At 33.6% G+C, this 14,942-nt stretch overlaps 1 protein-coding gene across 1 annotated transcript; it reads left to right on the top strand.

The window, feature by feature from the left end:
• The first annotated feature begins 9,698 nt into the window (after positions 1-9,698).
• On the top strand, positions 9,699-13,489 carry LOC145017712 (Cyclophilin-like peptidyl-prolyl cis-trans isomerase family protein). The gene is made up of 13 exons (XM_078975693.1): positions 9,699-10,071; positions 10,595-10,855; positions 10,951-11,040; positions 11,115-11,210; positions 11,373-11,480; positions 11,569-11,618; positions 11,752-11,854; positions 11,964-12,017; positions 12,115-12,273; positions 12,366-12,488; positions 12,584-12,633; positions 12,936-13,043; positions 13,237-13,489. Exons 1-13 carry the CDS (start codon positions 9,841-9,843, stop codon positions 13,241-13,243), a joined length of 1,440 nt encoding a protein of 479 aa, XP_078831819.1. The 5' UTR covers positions 9,699-9,840; the 3' UTR covers positions 13,244-13,489.
• The last annotated feature ends 1,453 nt before the right edge of the window (positions 13,490-14,942 follow it).

Consider the following 14,942-nt stretch of genomic DNA (forward strand, 5'->3'; position numbering starts at 1 on the left):
AAGTTTATTTTTCATAAAAACTGCAACAGAAGTCTTATAAAAATAACAAGTTTATTTGTAAGTTTATAACGAAATGAAACCATCTATGATCCATAGATGTTAGAATGATATTAAAACAACCAAAGAATGTTTTAAAATAACAACATTTGAAGCCTTTGAACCCACTTAGTTTTTGGGTGTTGATGAAGATAGAAAAATCAAAGAGTGTGATTTTCTCTACAAGTATCCACTATCCACCGTCAAGATTAAGGCAGTTGAAATGCTAGTACCTTCTTGTATAAAGTACTTCTTAAAACTTTAAGTTCTTAATTCAAATAAGAATTAAAAGAGAAGTATTGTTATATGCGTTGGTGTGTAAATCTTCGTATCCTCTTTCTCTTCCTCTTACAAATAACCTTTACTTGGTTTGATTTCCTATACGGTAAGCAAGACATTACAATATGATTACTTTAATTTACCATCTTCCATAGTACATGTCTCATCCATTCTAGACGCATGGATTTAAGAAATCAAAGCTTAAAAATCAAAAAAGTAAAAATGGAAAAACGGAAATGGACATAACAATACAAACCACTCCCTCTTTATAATTTTATAGATTTAAGAAGTCACAACTCTTACAAAAGCATAGAAAAAAAACATAAAATTTACATTAACCTTATACCTCCACTGTCACAACCAAAAACACCGCTCAATACTGCATGAATCCACCCTCACTGGGAAGACCTATGGCCATTAGATTAAATCCTCAAAAGATAACACAGAAAAAAAAAAACAATGGAACGTTTGATATATTTGACAAACTACCTTCATGTGAATGTTAATATAAAATTTAAAAAGACATGGTAAAATGGAATATTCAACGGAAAATGGAATAAAAAAATTGCAAACAATAGCGATGAGTGAAGCTCGGTGATGACAATGACATGGGTACTGAGTGAGGACATAAGTCTTTTTAGGGCCGCAACTTTAAGAGGTGGGAATATGGCATCGACGATGATGATGTGTGGTTATTAAAGGCATGGACGATTTTCTATAGGATGGTCAGACCCACTGATAGATTTGGTTTGGAGGAGCGTATCACCCTTTAAGAGAAAATGAAGCATGGAGATTGGTATTCAGATGTAGGAGTTGCTTTCGATTCCAAAATCAAAAAACAGAAACACGATTAGGACTCAGATGACTAAAGGAGAAAATTAGCGTTAATATTGGGCGTAATTGCCGACAATGTTTCCCCAAATTGATTTTAGCATCTCATATGAGTTGTGGAAGAAGGATCGAGCTGAAGCGAACAAAAGAAGAACATAAATAAACATGAATGAGAACTCGAAATCTTTTGGTGATGATTTTAGGTAACCAAGAAAAAAAGAGAAATGAAAAAAAATGAAGAAATTGAAACATAATTCATAATCACCCAAAATGGTATAATACCTTATATATTGTGATGCCGATCAACTTTGCAACACTGAGTGTAAGGATATTCCTTGGTACCGAGCACCGGTCATGGCAACCTCGGATCCTTTTTGGATCGCCAAGATAATTATAAACATCCTGGTATCACTAGGAAACAGAAGCCAACGCAATCTACGGCTTGAACAGTTAGCGGCACATTCCTTCCGGTGGAGTTTAAAGTGAGAGAGACGAAGCAATGAGCTTTCTTGCAACAAAATGGAATTGTGGATGGAGATAGCAGAAATTGGTTTAAGAGAATAATGGGTTTGAAACAACCAACATACGAAATTGAAAGATATTTCTGACCGCTTCATTTGTTTTGTTCTGGTAGAGTGCTTATCTAAAGAATTGAGAAGCATCAAGTCAGTGATGAATGTCAAATTATTTGTGGGTGTGGATGGTGGAAATAGATTTAGGGCATTTTAAGGCGGTGGGCTACAGTTTCAAAGCAAGGGCCAAAATGTCAATCTCTAAAAGTTTTGTGGTCAAAACGAAGAGGAAAGAAAATATATATTGTTCCTAAGAGTTTTTATGATGGTTCACTTGAGATTAAAAAAAATCGAGATCTTGAAATTTAACCTCAGCCACATATTTCTTATTTTCCGCACTAATGTTCCAGCATAACGGTAGCAACGGGGTATACATAATCATAAATGATTATATGACATAGCAGTATAATCATATATGATTATACATGTTTACAAGTATATGTCTAGTCATAAATGATTACACATATATATCTGTTCACCAATTGAGTAATCATATATGATTATGGTGGTTGGTGGCACAGGTGGCGGTGATATAAGTGATGGAGGTGACAATGGTGGGGTCGGTTGGTAGCAAAGGTAGTGATAGTGGTAGTGGCGGTACAATTGTGGTGGTTGGGATGGTTGCAAAGTAGAAAGGAACGAGCGACGCTATATAATAATTTATAATTATAACTGACCCACTGTGTTGGTATGCCGGAGGTTTGGAACGGCAGATGTGAAATATGCGGCTGAGGTTAAATCTGAAGATCTCTATTTTATTTTGAATCTTAATGGAATCTCTCTCTCTCTCTCTTTCTCTTTATATATATATATATATATATATATATATATATATATATATATATATATATATGTTCAAATGTTTTTTACAACTATTGTGGGCATAAATGAACCAATCATAAATTAACAAAAAAAAATTTATTAAATTAGTAAGGGAATTTTGGGTTTTTTTTTTTTTTTTTTTTTTTTTTTTTTGCACTTTCAATTAATTGGATCATTTAATGAAATCCTTGTAATCATAGAACCAAAATAAATATGTTGACCTAATTTCTCTATTCTATCACACAATTTTTCTTCATCACCTAGTGGTACATTGACCTCAAAAGAAAAAGAAATCAAGGAGTCGACTACTTCACATGAGCTTTTTCCTACTAGAATCCACCATTGCAAGCAAAAAACTGAAAGCAAAAGACACCGAGAAAGAGATATAGCTAAATGTAATCGCCTCCTTTCCAATTTTGATTCCAGATTTTTCTATTCATCTCGTTTCCACATCCATACATGAAAATTGATTTAAGGGAAGGGGATCGATCTCCACCTGGTGAGTTGGTTGGTGTGCGCGAAACCCACATATACCTCAAGAAGATCAGAACCCACCATCTTCTTTCACTCGATGCAGACCATACCTACCCATATTCGTTCGTTTGATGCATAATGAATGCAAAAAAAATCATAAGGTACACTTTATAAACTGATCCAATATCGCATTCTAATCTCGCTTCTATTCTTCCAGTCACCATTTATTTGCTGATAATAATATGAGTTTCTCAGAAGAGCTAGGTTCGTACAAGTATCCGATTAAATAGAAAGTTCTTGTCACACCCCAAACCAGAACGGCGGAAACGTTCGGGGGCGGAGGACGTCATATTCAGTATCATAATAGTTCATAGAAAGGAAAGTACACACCACCATATACATTAAAGTTTCCAAAATGTTTACATAATTGTATTTGTTACATGTTCAAAAGTTAAATACATAAACATCTTTCAAAAGAAGTAATTAACGTCTGTACGTTAATCCCCAGAAGTTGATTTCCAAATCTGCTTAGCGGTTCTCTGAGAATACAAGTTATTTCAAAGAAAAAGTGTCAACAATTAAGTTGGTGAGTTTATGAGTAGTGTTTTGAGAAATGTACGCCATTCGAAAGTTCGTGTATGTTTTCCAGAAAACGCAGTATTTCAAATGTAAAGAGTTGTGATTTGTTGTGTTGAAAATGAATGTATTAGATCCAGAAAATACCATATTTTCCCTAATGGTTGAGATATGAATTGTTGTGTTTTCCAAGAAAAACCCTTATTTTCTTATAAAAGTATGAAATGCATATGAATGTTCGTGTTATAAGTTGTAAATAATTGCACCAGGAAAATCCTTTATTTTCCTATTAGTTGTTTGGTTTGTATACAGGAAAAACCCTTATTTTCCTAACATAACCGGCAGTCTTTAAGACCGAAAATCGCAAGAAACCGACGTTCTTAAAAGTTGTGTCATAGTTTTATATAATAAAGCTCTACGAAGATCGCATTTGTTAGATGAAGATAGTTTTAATAGCTACTCGTTCATAAAAGCATAATACCATAATAATTGTATATCCGATGAGTTTTATAACCATACTAAACATAATATGCCTGTAACGACGTTCTTCAGGTGTCGCAGCGTTATGACAACTGTCACCCCAAAGGACAGATTGTAGCTAACAGTCAGGACGCGGGATCATGACTTCCCGTATAGATCTATACACATTTGACACGTTCTCTGATGTGTGTAAAACCAACTAGTTTTAATCCTACTAACTTAGACACAAAATAAACACACGAAAGGCAGTGTACCTATCGATTAATAATATAGTTCAAGCAAGTAGGGTATCGAACACAGGGAACGGTAAACAATTAAAATAAATGCTAATATTATCTAAATAAAACAAATAACAAAGGGGGGTTTTCTCTAGTTTTACAAGACTAGAAACTTAATTAGAATAACCAACACACAAATTAACTAACTAGCAACTAAAAGAATTAATTACCAACTAAATTCAATAGTAAAGAGGACTTTTGTTTAGGCACGACTCATTTGCTCCCATGGATGATTTTAATGTATCGGATTAATTCTTCATTGGCTACCGACTAAGATGATTAGTTTCACGTTTGCTATTACTAATCCTTAGGAAATAAATTAACTCAAGCAGTGGCCAGTTGTCTAAATTAACGAATTTCCTAGTTATTGATTCGGGTTAAATAAGACTTGTAGTGGTTAACTAAATTACTAATTCAATTAACCTCTTGTCGATGTTCATCCAACAAGCTTAAACATTAACTTACCTATCTTCTAGTTAATTCTAGTTTCACATTCGTTATTCCTAGACATACAACTATGTGGTCACAATAAATCATATGAAATTAATAACTAAGAGATATTCATACAACTTAATTACTGATTTATTAATAGAAGAATAGTTATTGTCAACACATAAGGTTCTTTAACAAGCTTAACAAAACATAATTACCAATTAAAATTAATCCTAATCAAATAATCAATCCATGCTCACAAATTCATCTACCTAAACAGAAGTTATGAGTTTTTAGCTCATGATTACAGCAGAAAAAAGCACAAAAACGAAATCAATTGGTAAAAACATAGTTCAAACAAGAGATTAGGTAAGAGTAAACTTGATTTTGACTTGATTCTCCTTAAAATTGAATGTAGGGTTGATTCCCTTGCTTCCCACGCTCTAGCAGCACCTTTAGTCGACAATTGGCCTCCAAGGGTTCATCTATATGCTAGGGTATCGATCTGAAAGTCCCTTTATATAGATTTTCACAAAACAGGGGCTACTCGGCGAGTCCAGTGACCTACTTGGCGAGTCCGTCACTTAAAACCCGTGTACGGCAAGTCAGCGCGTCCAGAATCGCGAAACTTCTGACCAACTCGGCGAGTAATCGACCCTACTCGCCGAGTATGTTTGGAATCAACATTTTCTCAAAACACGAAAGTCGTCATAAATTTTTTCTACTTTTCAGAACATTTTGAATCTCGTCAATCGGAGTTACGGTTCATGAGATATGGCCAAAACACTAACAAGGGGTCAAGCTGTCCAACAACGTCCTTCTTTCTTCAAAATCCAAGATCCAAGCTTCCAATAGCTAGTTCCGCTTCATTTTCCTTTCGAGCATGTCTTTGTTGCTGAAAATGAAATATTTAATCTAATTAAGCACCTTTTGTTCATTAAATGAGACAAAATCAACATAAAGTATTAAGATCATGCATGATTTTTATAACTAAATATGCCCATATCATTCTCCGAACGGGAGACTCTGGTTATAGACAGGACTTGCAACATTACTTTCTAATAAAGAAAAGTAACGTTTGAAGATATACACGTCTCATGGATTCTCAACTAAGTTTGTATTAAAGTGATAGTTTTGTATGCAAAGTTTATCCTTTTTCACAATGTTTGACAAAGCAAAATCATAAGTTTTTAGAATGTATAAAACGACTTAACAATGAAAGGTACTTTGAAATCATTATATACTTTGTATAATGTCTAATGCACGCAAAGTATGACAAGAGTTTTCCATAATAGTAATGAGTTCCAAGTGATTTATTCGAAAAAAACAAGTGAAGTGAAACTTTATAAAATACACGATAATAACCGTATGTTTACTTGTATTCCCCCTCTAAAAGAGTATAAAAGCATTTAAAATGTATTTAAAGTGTGTTTAAAAGGGGTATGGACTCACTTGATCGATTGAAGAAAGCGTGACGAAAACCGAGCAGAACTTCTACTTGAGAAAGCGGATCTCTCGAGATTCTCGGGAAATCTCGGGAGTCTCGGGAGTGTAAAACTTTCTTCCCACCTTGGATATGAAAACCGGACCTTTGGGATGATTCCGAGGGTTGAAACGTAGAGCTTCGACGCTCGAAAGGAAGGAAATTAGCAATTTTGGCCGGCACCCTCGCATCTCTATTTATAGGGGTCTGGGAGGTTGCGTTACGCGGGACGTACTAGAGTACGCGTTGCGTACTCATGTGTCATGCATGAGCGCATCCTCGGTCGAAACATTGGAGCGACGTGGACGAACCGGAGCCTAGCATCCGAGTACGCTAGGCGTACGACGGTACGCTGGGCGTACGAGGGATCGGACCGGTGACTCCTTCTTCGGATAATACCGGGCTTTAATTTAATTTATATTTAAATTAATTAACAAACTTCAAAAATTCATATCTTTCTCATACGAACTCCGTGTTCGACGTTCTTTATATCCACGTGAAGGTGAGACTACGATCTACAACTTTCATTTAGAATTCGTTGGCTAGTTTTGACTTTATTTTTAATATTATATTTTTAACAGGCCGGGATAGAAAAAGTCCGTTAAAATTCCATAACTTCTTCATCCGACGTCCGTTTTCGTCAGACTTTTTACCGTTGCGCTAGTATTGTTGAGCCCTTCGATTCTCATTTATATTGTGTCGGTTAAAAGTCTCTCGATCTCTATTTCGAGTTTTTAGTTGTCTACTGTTATATCTGTAACTTAGAAAAATCACAACTTCCTCATACGAAATCAGATTTGGACGTTTTTTTATGTACGGTTACAGTTTGATGATATCTATGACTTTCATTTAGACACCTAAGGTCAAAAAGTGTTTTATTGAAACTTTGCGTTTTTACGTAACTTCGTATTGCCGGTTTTTGTCGGAAAACTTAGAATGGTCATAACTTCTTCGTTATAACTCGGATTTTAGTGTTCATTATATGTATGAAAACTTTGTTACAATATCTACTACTTAGTATACTTAATTATGATTTTATAAAAGTTTAAATTTTGACCTGAATTTTGCTGTTGTTACAGTTCTTTTAGTTATCCGAGTATTTTTTTTCCCTGAACACCAAGTGTTCGATTAAATGCCTAAATGAAGATTTACTTTGTAATTAGTCACTTCTCCATTAAACTCTTCTCTTGAGTCCTAAGTTAATTGTTAATAAGTTTAGATAATTGTTATATTTTGAGGAATGGTTTTACTTTTACTTTTACATATAGTTGTTTACCTTTCAATTATGTTTGGTTCATTTTTCAATTTTTGTTTATGTAAAGTGCACTAAACTTGTTTGGTTCAATTTTTGCATCATATAGATATATATATAAAGGGTGTTTGGATATGGAAAAAAAGAGTGTTTATAGCTTATTTCTTATCCCCACCGCTATAAGCTAAGTTTAAGTGTTTGGATAGAAAACATTAAAAATCAGCTTATTATGGTGGAGATAAGCTAAATAAGCTAATTTTAAAAAGCACCCCTTGCTTATAACGTATAGCTTATTTTTAATCCAAACACTTTTGCAAAAGCTGCTTTTTCACACCGCTATAAGTTAATAAGTTATAAGCTAATTTATCTAAACATCCTCATAAGTTTGACAGGCCTAACTAAAAAGAATGGTCATGAAATTAGTTTATGATAGGGGACTGACTCTATGGATGATCAGGTAGGGGATGTCATATCGATGTCAAGTATGATGGGTTCATCGAGTTCATCAGAGGATCGAGTTGAGAATTCCACGTCTTCAGGTGGTGTCGCTTTCGATGGTAAACCTCCATCGTCAAAGAGAGTGTGTGGGTGTCCATACCATAAATCTTCGTATAGATTGCTTCTTCCATGACTGATGTTATCTAAAATTTGAAATTGGGGTTTATAAACTTCATATTCTTGCATTAATGTGTAATGCTTTGAGTGTGTGTGTGTGTGTTTTTGAAGAAGAAGATGATCGATCAGGTGAGGAAGAAAAAAAAGATAGAGATTTGGATGGGTCTTGTAGGAGAGAGAGAGAGAGAGAGAGAGATGGGTCTTTTATTATTTTTTAATTGTTAAAATTAATAATTAATAAATAAATTTTAAATTTGAAAAAATGAAAGAGAAATAAAAAATAAATATCCAAGGGTATTATAGTTATTTCAATTTTCGAATGAACTATTTTTACATACAAACTAGTCCAAAAGGAACACGAAACAAAAAAAAAAAATCATGGTTTGTACTAAAATTCCAAAAAATGCATACCACAATGACCATTTTTGCAGTTTGGTCTATTTTATTTTAATCTTGTTAGAATTGATCAAGGTTGCAAAAAAACGATCGACGTTTGCTAGTTGGTGGACTGGGGTCTAGGGATTAATCGTTTAGGCGAAGATTAATCGGGTACCATTAATTGCTAATTTGTTGAATTTTAAAAAATTAAATATGACTAATATCATATCAAATTTTGTAAATACCACTAATATGATAACAAAATAAGTTAATATGATTAATACAATACTAATCATGCCTCAAATAGTTTCTGTTGAGATAAAACTTCTTCAAAATGTTAAAATTTTATCGTTTTATAATGTTTCACTCATTATGTATGCAAGGATTAATCGCTAAGCACCATCTAATCGGTCGGATAGCGCCTAGGGATTAATCGGAGATTAATCGGGGCCTAGTCGGGATTTTTACAACAGTGGAATTGATATTTATTTTCTATGTACGAGTTTTGAGGAATTCAATCTAGGACAATATTTACAGGGACAATCAAAGTTCTAGGCACACAAGATTGAAGAACGAGAGAGAAGATGGCATGATAAATTTTGTATGTCTTTAGAAAACAGAAAACAACGTGATAACTCATGATTTAGATAAGTCAGTTATGCAATATATGAAACAGATAACCATACATAATTACATTAGAACCCCCTAAAACTCGTTAAGATCCCTTTAGTAATTTCATATTTTTTTTATAATTTACTGGACGTTGCCCCTTGGAACCACGCAAGGGGTGCGTAGCCCCCTTTAACCTCCGCCCTTTTGATCGTATTGAGATCAATCTAGAATAATAGTATAAATATGCACTTTGCCCTTCCGTATTTATATTAAAAATTGAGATATGATCCCCTTTAAAAGATACACCCATTACATAAAATGAATCGATTACACTATTACACTAAAATCACAATCAAATCTTATTCCACAACATTTTTAATGATATATACTGTGTTCATCGGTCAAGCATTGTGCATTTTATTTTTTTGACCGTCAAATGTATATATACTTTCTTTTGAATTTCTGCCAGAACTTTCTGTTTTAATTTGGATCGATAATAACTTTTTTTTAATAGATTGGAGATGTTATAACATCATTTCATTTGATAAAGTTAACTAAAATTTTCTTTTTGGAGGATATCGAGTACATGCGGTTCCATGGTGTTGTCGAAATGGTTGCTGGCGTGTCCCAATGAGAACAAGGGAATAGCGGAGGCCTGATGACTTGATCTCCACGCGCTCCCCCTACCAACTGCAAGTAACGGGAATAGATAGGATTTGGATGACGATGAGACCCGCCAAAACCTGCAACAATTTGGCCATGGCAGTTCCGTTATCTTCGTCACTCATGTCCCCTAAAGTTTCGATTAATGTCTCCATTAACTCCTCTGTTTTCAGAAGGTATTGTATTTCCACACGGTCGTTGATCCTGCTCAGCAAAACTCCGGCTAGATCAGCTCAGGCTCAGCCGAAGCTCATTAGCTGCATTTTCTCCAAAATTGACAACTCAACTGTTAGTACTAGTTCTACTTTACCTGTGTTGTAGTTTTGGAAGTGTATTTTCGTTGATTCTTTATGCGATGTCTCGATTACGATTGTATCATTGTACGGAATAACATGCATTTTGTTATCAGGTAAAAATTAAGCTTACCGAATGAATTTGAGTTCCAATTCAGTGGTTTAGAACTTTGGATCCAGAATTGAGGCAAAATTATTTTGGAATTTCGATTGTGTGTTGTTTGTTTTACCTAGTTGTGCCAATTTCGCCCTTCAATTAATGGTTGTTTAGAAGCATGATTTCTCTAGTTTGGTTGCTCTTTACCATATACATGATTAATGTTGGGAAAAATGATACCTTGTTTCTAATTTGGCATCTATTTCCATAGAAGTGCATTAGCTTCAGATTATATGTTCTTACAGATGTGCACTTTTGTGCAATTCTCAGATGTTTTAACACTGTGAATGCAAAATACTGCATCATTGATCATCTTTCTTTCAGTTTGTCCCAGTTTTATAAATGGGATTGTGTCATGTAGGAATGTTCAGACCACAAAAAAACCATCACCAAACTATACATGCCTGTTTTAGAGCGTGGAATTATGAGATTAGGAGCCACAATCTCTGTCATTCTTGTTGTCATTCAACTCGTATCTCCAGTGCCCTTGTCCAGATGGGATCCCTCATTTCTTCCACCTGCTAAAGCAGTGCTATACTCTCCAGACACAAAGGTTCCCAGAACTGGAGAATTAGCTTTGAGAAAAGCCATCCCTGCAAACACAAACATGAAAAGTATACAGGTCCATCCAATTGTTCATCATCAATCCAATCCACTTCCATTCTTTTGACACTTCTTATGTTGAAACTTTCATTTTTTTTTTTTTTTCTCTTGTAGAATTCTCTTGAGGAACTGTCATACTTGCTCAGGATTCCACAAAGAAAACCTTTTGGAACAATGGAGAGTAATGTAAAGAAAGCTCTAAAGGTAGAACACCCAAATTCTCTATCCTCATTGTCTCTTCACCTCTCTCTTCAGTACTCTATGTGTTTCTTGATCAGATTGCAGTGGATGAAAAGGAATCTATTTTGTCAAGCATCCCATCTGATCAGAGGGAAAAGGGGCTTGAAATTTATGCTTCTCTTATTGATGGGAAGGTACTAAAACACCAATTTATAATGGATTAAGGAGCTTTTCATATAGTGATTCTTTCCTATGTGTTATACACACACCACCTTTTTGAAATCAATTTTTTACGAAAGTACCCTCATGAAATTTGTCCAGAGTTATATGTGAAAATGGTGTTTTTCTCCTTGCAGGGGGGATTGCAGACTCTTCTTGGATATATAAAGGAAAAGGATCCAGATAGAGTATCAGTAGCTCTTGCATCTTCACTGGATTCTATTGCCCAGATTGAGCTTCTACAGGTGCATTTCATTTAATACAAATTATTATAACTTATAAACATTCCATGTATAAAACATAAAAATTGCATTATTTTTTTTTTTTTGACAGGCTCCTGGGCTATCTTTCTTATTACCTGCACAATATTCAAATTATCCTAGGTGAAAATTTTACCTACATCTTTTCTTTTCACAATCTATATTCTTCAAATCGGATCACTATAGAACAAAAACCAATCCATAAAACTGTTTATATATTTAATTAGAAAACATAATTAATGACTTGAAATCTCAGGCTCACAGGAAGAGCAATTGTAGAATTTATGGTTGAAAAAGGAGATGGATCATCATTTACTCCACAAGCTGGTGGCATACCAATAAAATCTGCTAAAATCCAGGTATTCAGATATCAGAATCTTTCCATGTTTTTAAAAAAATGTATATTAGTGTATTCAGAAATCAGAATCTTACTTGATTATTATTAAATATTAATTACCATATGCACAGGTTGTCCTAGATGGATATTCAGCACCCTTGACAACAGGAAATTTTGCAAAACTGGTAAGGTAGAGTGAAGTATTACATTTAAAAAAAAAAACGAATTAGAATATACTTTTTAGAATTTGGAGAATGAAAAGGTAAATGGACATATGATTAGGTAGTTGATGGGGCATATAATGGGATGACGCTAAAATGCACCGATCAAGCAATTCTCTCAGACAATGGAATTGACAAGAGTGTTGGTTATAGTGTTCCTTTGGAGATAATGCCATCTGGACAATTTGAGCCACTTTATAAAACAACATTAAGCATACAGGTTTTTCCATTTTGTGTTCTTCAAATGATCTATTTCATTTATTTTTCTTCTTAAACTATTAATTAACATTTCTCATTTTTCCCAAATGGAAGGATGGAGAATTGCCTGTGCTTCCATTATCTGTATATGGTGCAGTTGCTATGGCCCATGATGATGCATCTGAAGAATACTCATCACCAAATCAGTTCTTCTTCTATCTCTATGATAAAAGCTATGTAAGTTTATTATTCTTTTCTTAAAAATATCATTTTATAAAATTTAAAAACACAACATGAGTTTATCTATCTAATACATGGTTATGCATCCACAGTCTGGCTTAGGAGGCTTATCTTTTGATGAGGGCCAGTTTTCTGTATTCGGGTATTTAATTATATATCTTTAAACCCTTTACTTTGATTTTTGAGTAAATTACAAATGTGGTCCCTATGCTTTACTCAAAATTTCAAGTTCAGTCCAAATTTTGGAAAGGTGACTTAGGGTCATCCTTAAGTTTGCATTCCATTGCGGATATGGTTCCTATCGAATGTAGACTTAAGGATGGCATAGGGATAATTTCAAATTGTGGACTGAGCTTGTAATTTATGATAAAGTACATGGACCGATTTTGTAATTCACTTTTGATTTTTTTCTTTTTTTAATTCCTACTTTAAAAAAATTCTTAGATATACAACTATCGGAAGAGATATTCTCCCTCAGATCAAGACTGGCGATGTTGTTCGTTCTGCAAAGCTTCTAGAAGGTCAAGATAACCTTGTATTGCCAGTTGAAAAGTAAATTCTAATTTCCCTGGCTTTCTTTATTAAGTTGTTCTTTCTACATTATATATATATATATATATATATATATATATATATATATATATATATATATATATATATATATATATATATAGTTATGCTCCCTTTAAGTCCATTAAGTAAAGAAGAAACAACTTACATCTATATTTTGATTTGGCTTATGTAGGTTATAAGTTCAAGTTGCAAGACTCTTGCGTGCCTTATTGGAAAAGAATCAAAACAAGAAGCTAAGGTTTTCGGCTTTTATATATATATATGAGAAAATTGAAACCAATTAACATTATTTTTTGTAAAATGCTACATCGGGGTCACATCAAAGAGATACAACTTTTTCCAATATACTATCACATCAATAGATTAAGCTGGTAACGTGTACGGATTATTTTTCTTATTGGAATTTGAAAGGACATTACATTTTATTTGACTTACGATTAGAAAATGAATACAACTGCATTACATTTTAATGCAATTTTATTTAAAAAAAAAGGTTAATATCATTGTTGGGCAAGCAAGTTATTTAAATTGGTTTAAAAGGTTCTAAATTTTTTCTTGCTTTATGAGAGAAAATGTGCATATCGACCTGGTTATTTGGTACCTTTTAGTAAAATCCACATAGTTAAATGTGAACGATGTAGTAGCCAAGTTAGCCCACATGTATCCCACACCAGGTGAGGGAACATTGTATACTCGTTTCTTCTTCCTTTATTTAGTCTCCCAATCGAGTTCATCTTCAATATCCAATTTATCATCTAGGTCGAAGTCGTTGTAATTTTCACTCTCTAATTCCCCTTCCCCTTAATTATTATCATCCAATTCAACTTCGATGTCATCAAACACATTTGTAACCGTAACCTCCTTTTTCTATAATACCCAGATAAATTTGGGTCGTTATCTAGCATAAAAACTCGATAACCAGGACAAACAAGACCTAAACTATTGTCATCATCTTTTCCTTTGCTTAAAAGGGGTGATTGTTTTTTTTTTTTTAATGTTTTTTTCTCAAATTGGTTGTATGTGTGTTGATAGATTGTCGTTTACCGATAAGGCAACGTATGATTCTTTGTTCTTGTTGTTTTTGTTGTGTAAACCTATAAGTGGAAATGAAGAAATGAACAAGAATGAAATTGGGAATGGAAAAGGGTAAGGATTAATAGGGTTTACTAGTAGAAATTGGGAATGGAAAAGGGTAAGGATTAATAGGGTTTACTAGTAGACCAGAGAAAAGATGAATTGATGGGTTCACTTTAGAACTACTGAAGTGGTTATGTAGCTTTAGGGTTGGAGTTATTGATGAAAGTAGAGGTGAAGAAGATAACTTCATTGACATTTTTTTGCTTCCCTTAAGTGACAACAAAGTTCTTGTTGAACCATGTGATTGTCGAAGGACCTGTTGCAAAATGAAATTAACAAGTGATGAAACTAAACATCCAATGAGGTTATTAGTTTTAAATTTTTAATAAACTCATCTTAGTGAGGAGTTTTGATGAAGGAAAAGGAAAAAGAATGCGATTCAACAATTGGATTTGCAGGGTAACCAGGTTATCCCTTAATAATTTTAAAAACGATCATTTAAACTTGAAAAGTCCATATTATGCACCTAAAAAGTAAAAAAATAAAATAAAAAACAACATGAAGGATTATTTAAAAAAATTTAAGAAAATTTGTTGGGTTAAAATGACCTTAACCCTTTAAAAACATTAACAATAAAGTGTTGAAAGATCCGATATGAACCACTCATATTGAGCTTACTTAATACCTAGCATCTAAATCTAGCTTACTTTAACTCGAGTATGTGTATTTTTTTTTGACTTAATGAACTTAATCAAACATGACCTGATGGGGACAAAAATATAGCTTTAGTCAATGGCGTAT

The sequence above is a fragment of the Lactuca saligna genome, chromosome 9, assembly GCF_052625555.1.
Source record: "Lactuca saligna cultivar CGN05327 chromosome 9, ASM5262555v1, whole genome shotgun sequence".
Lineage (NCBI taxonomy): Eukaryota > Viridiplantae > Streptophyta > Magnoliopsida > Asterales > Asteraceae > Lactuca > Lactuca saligna.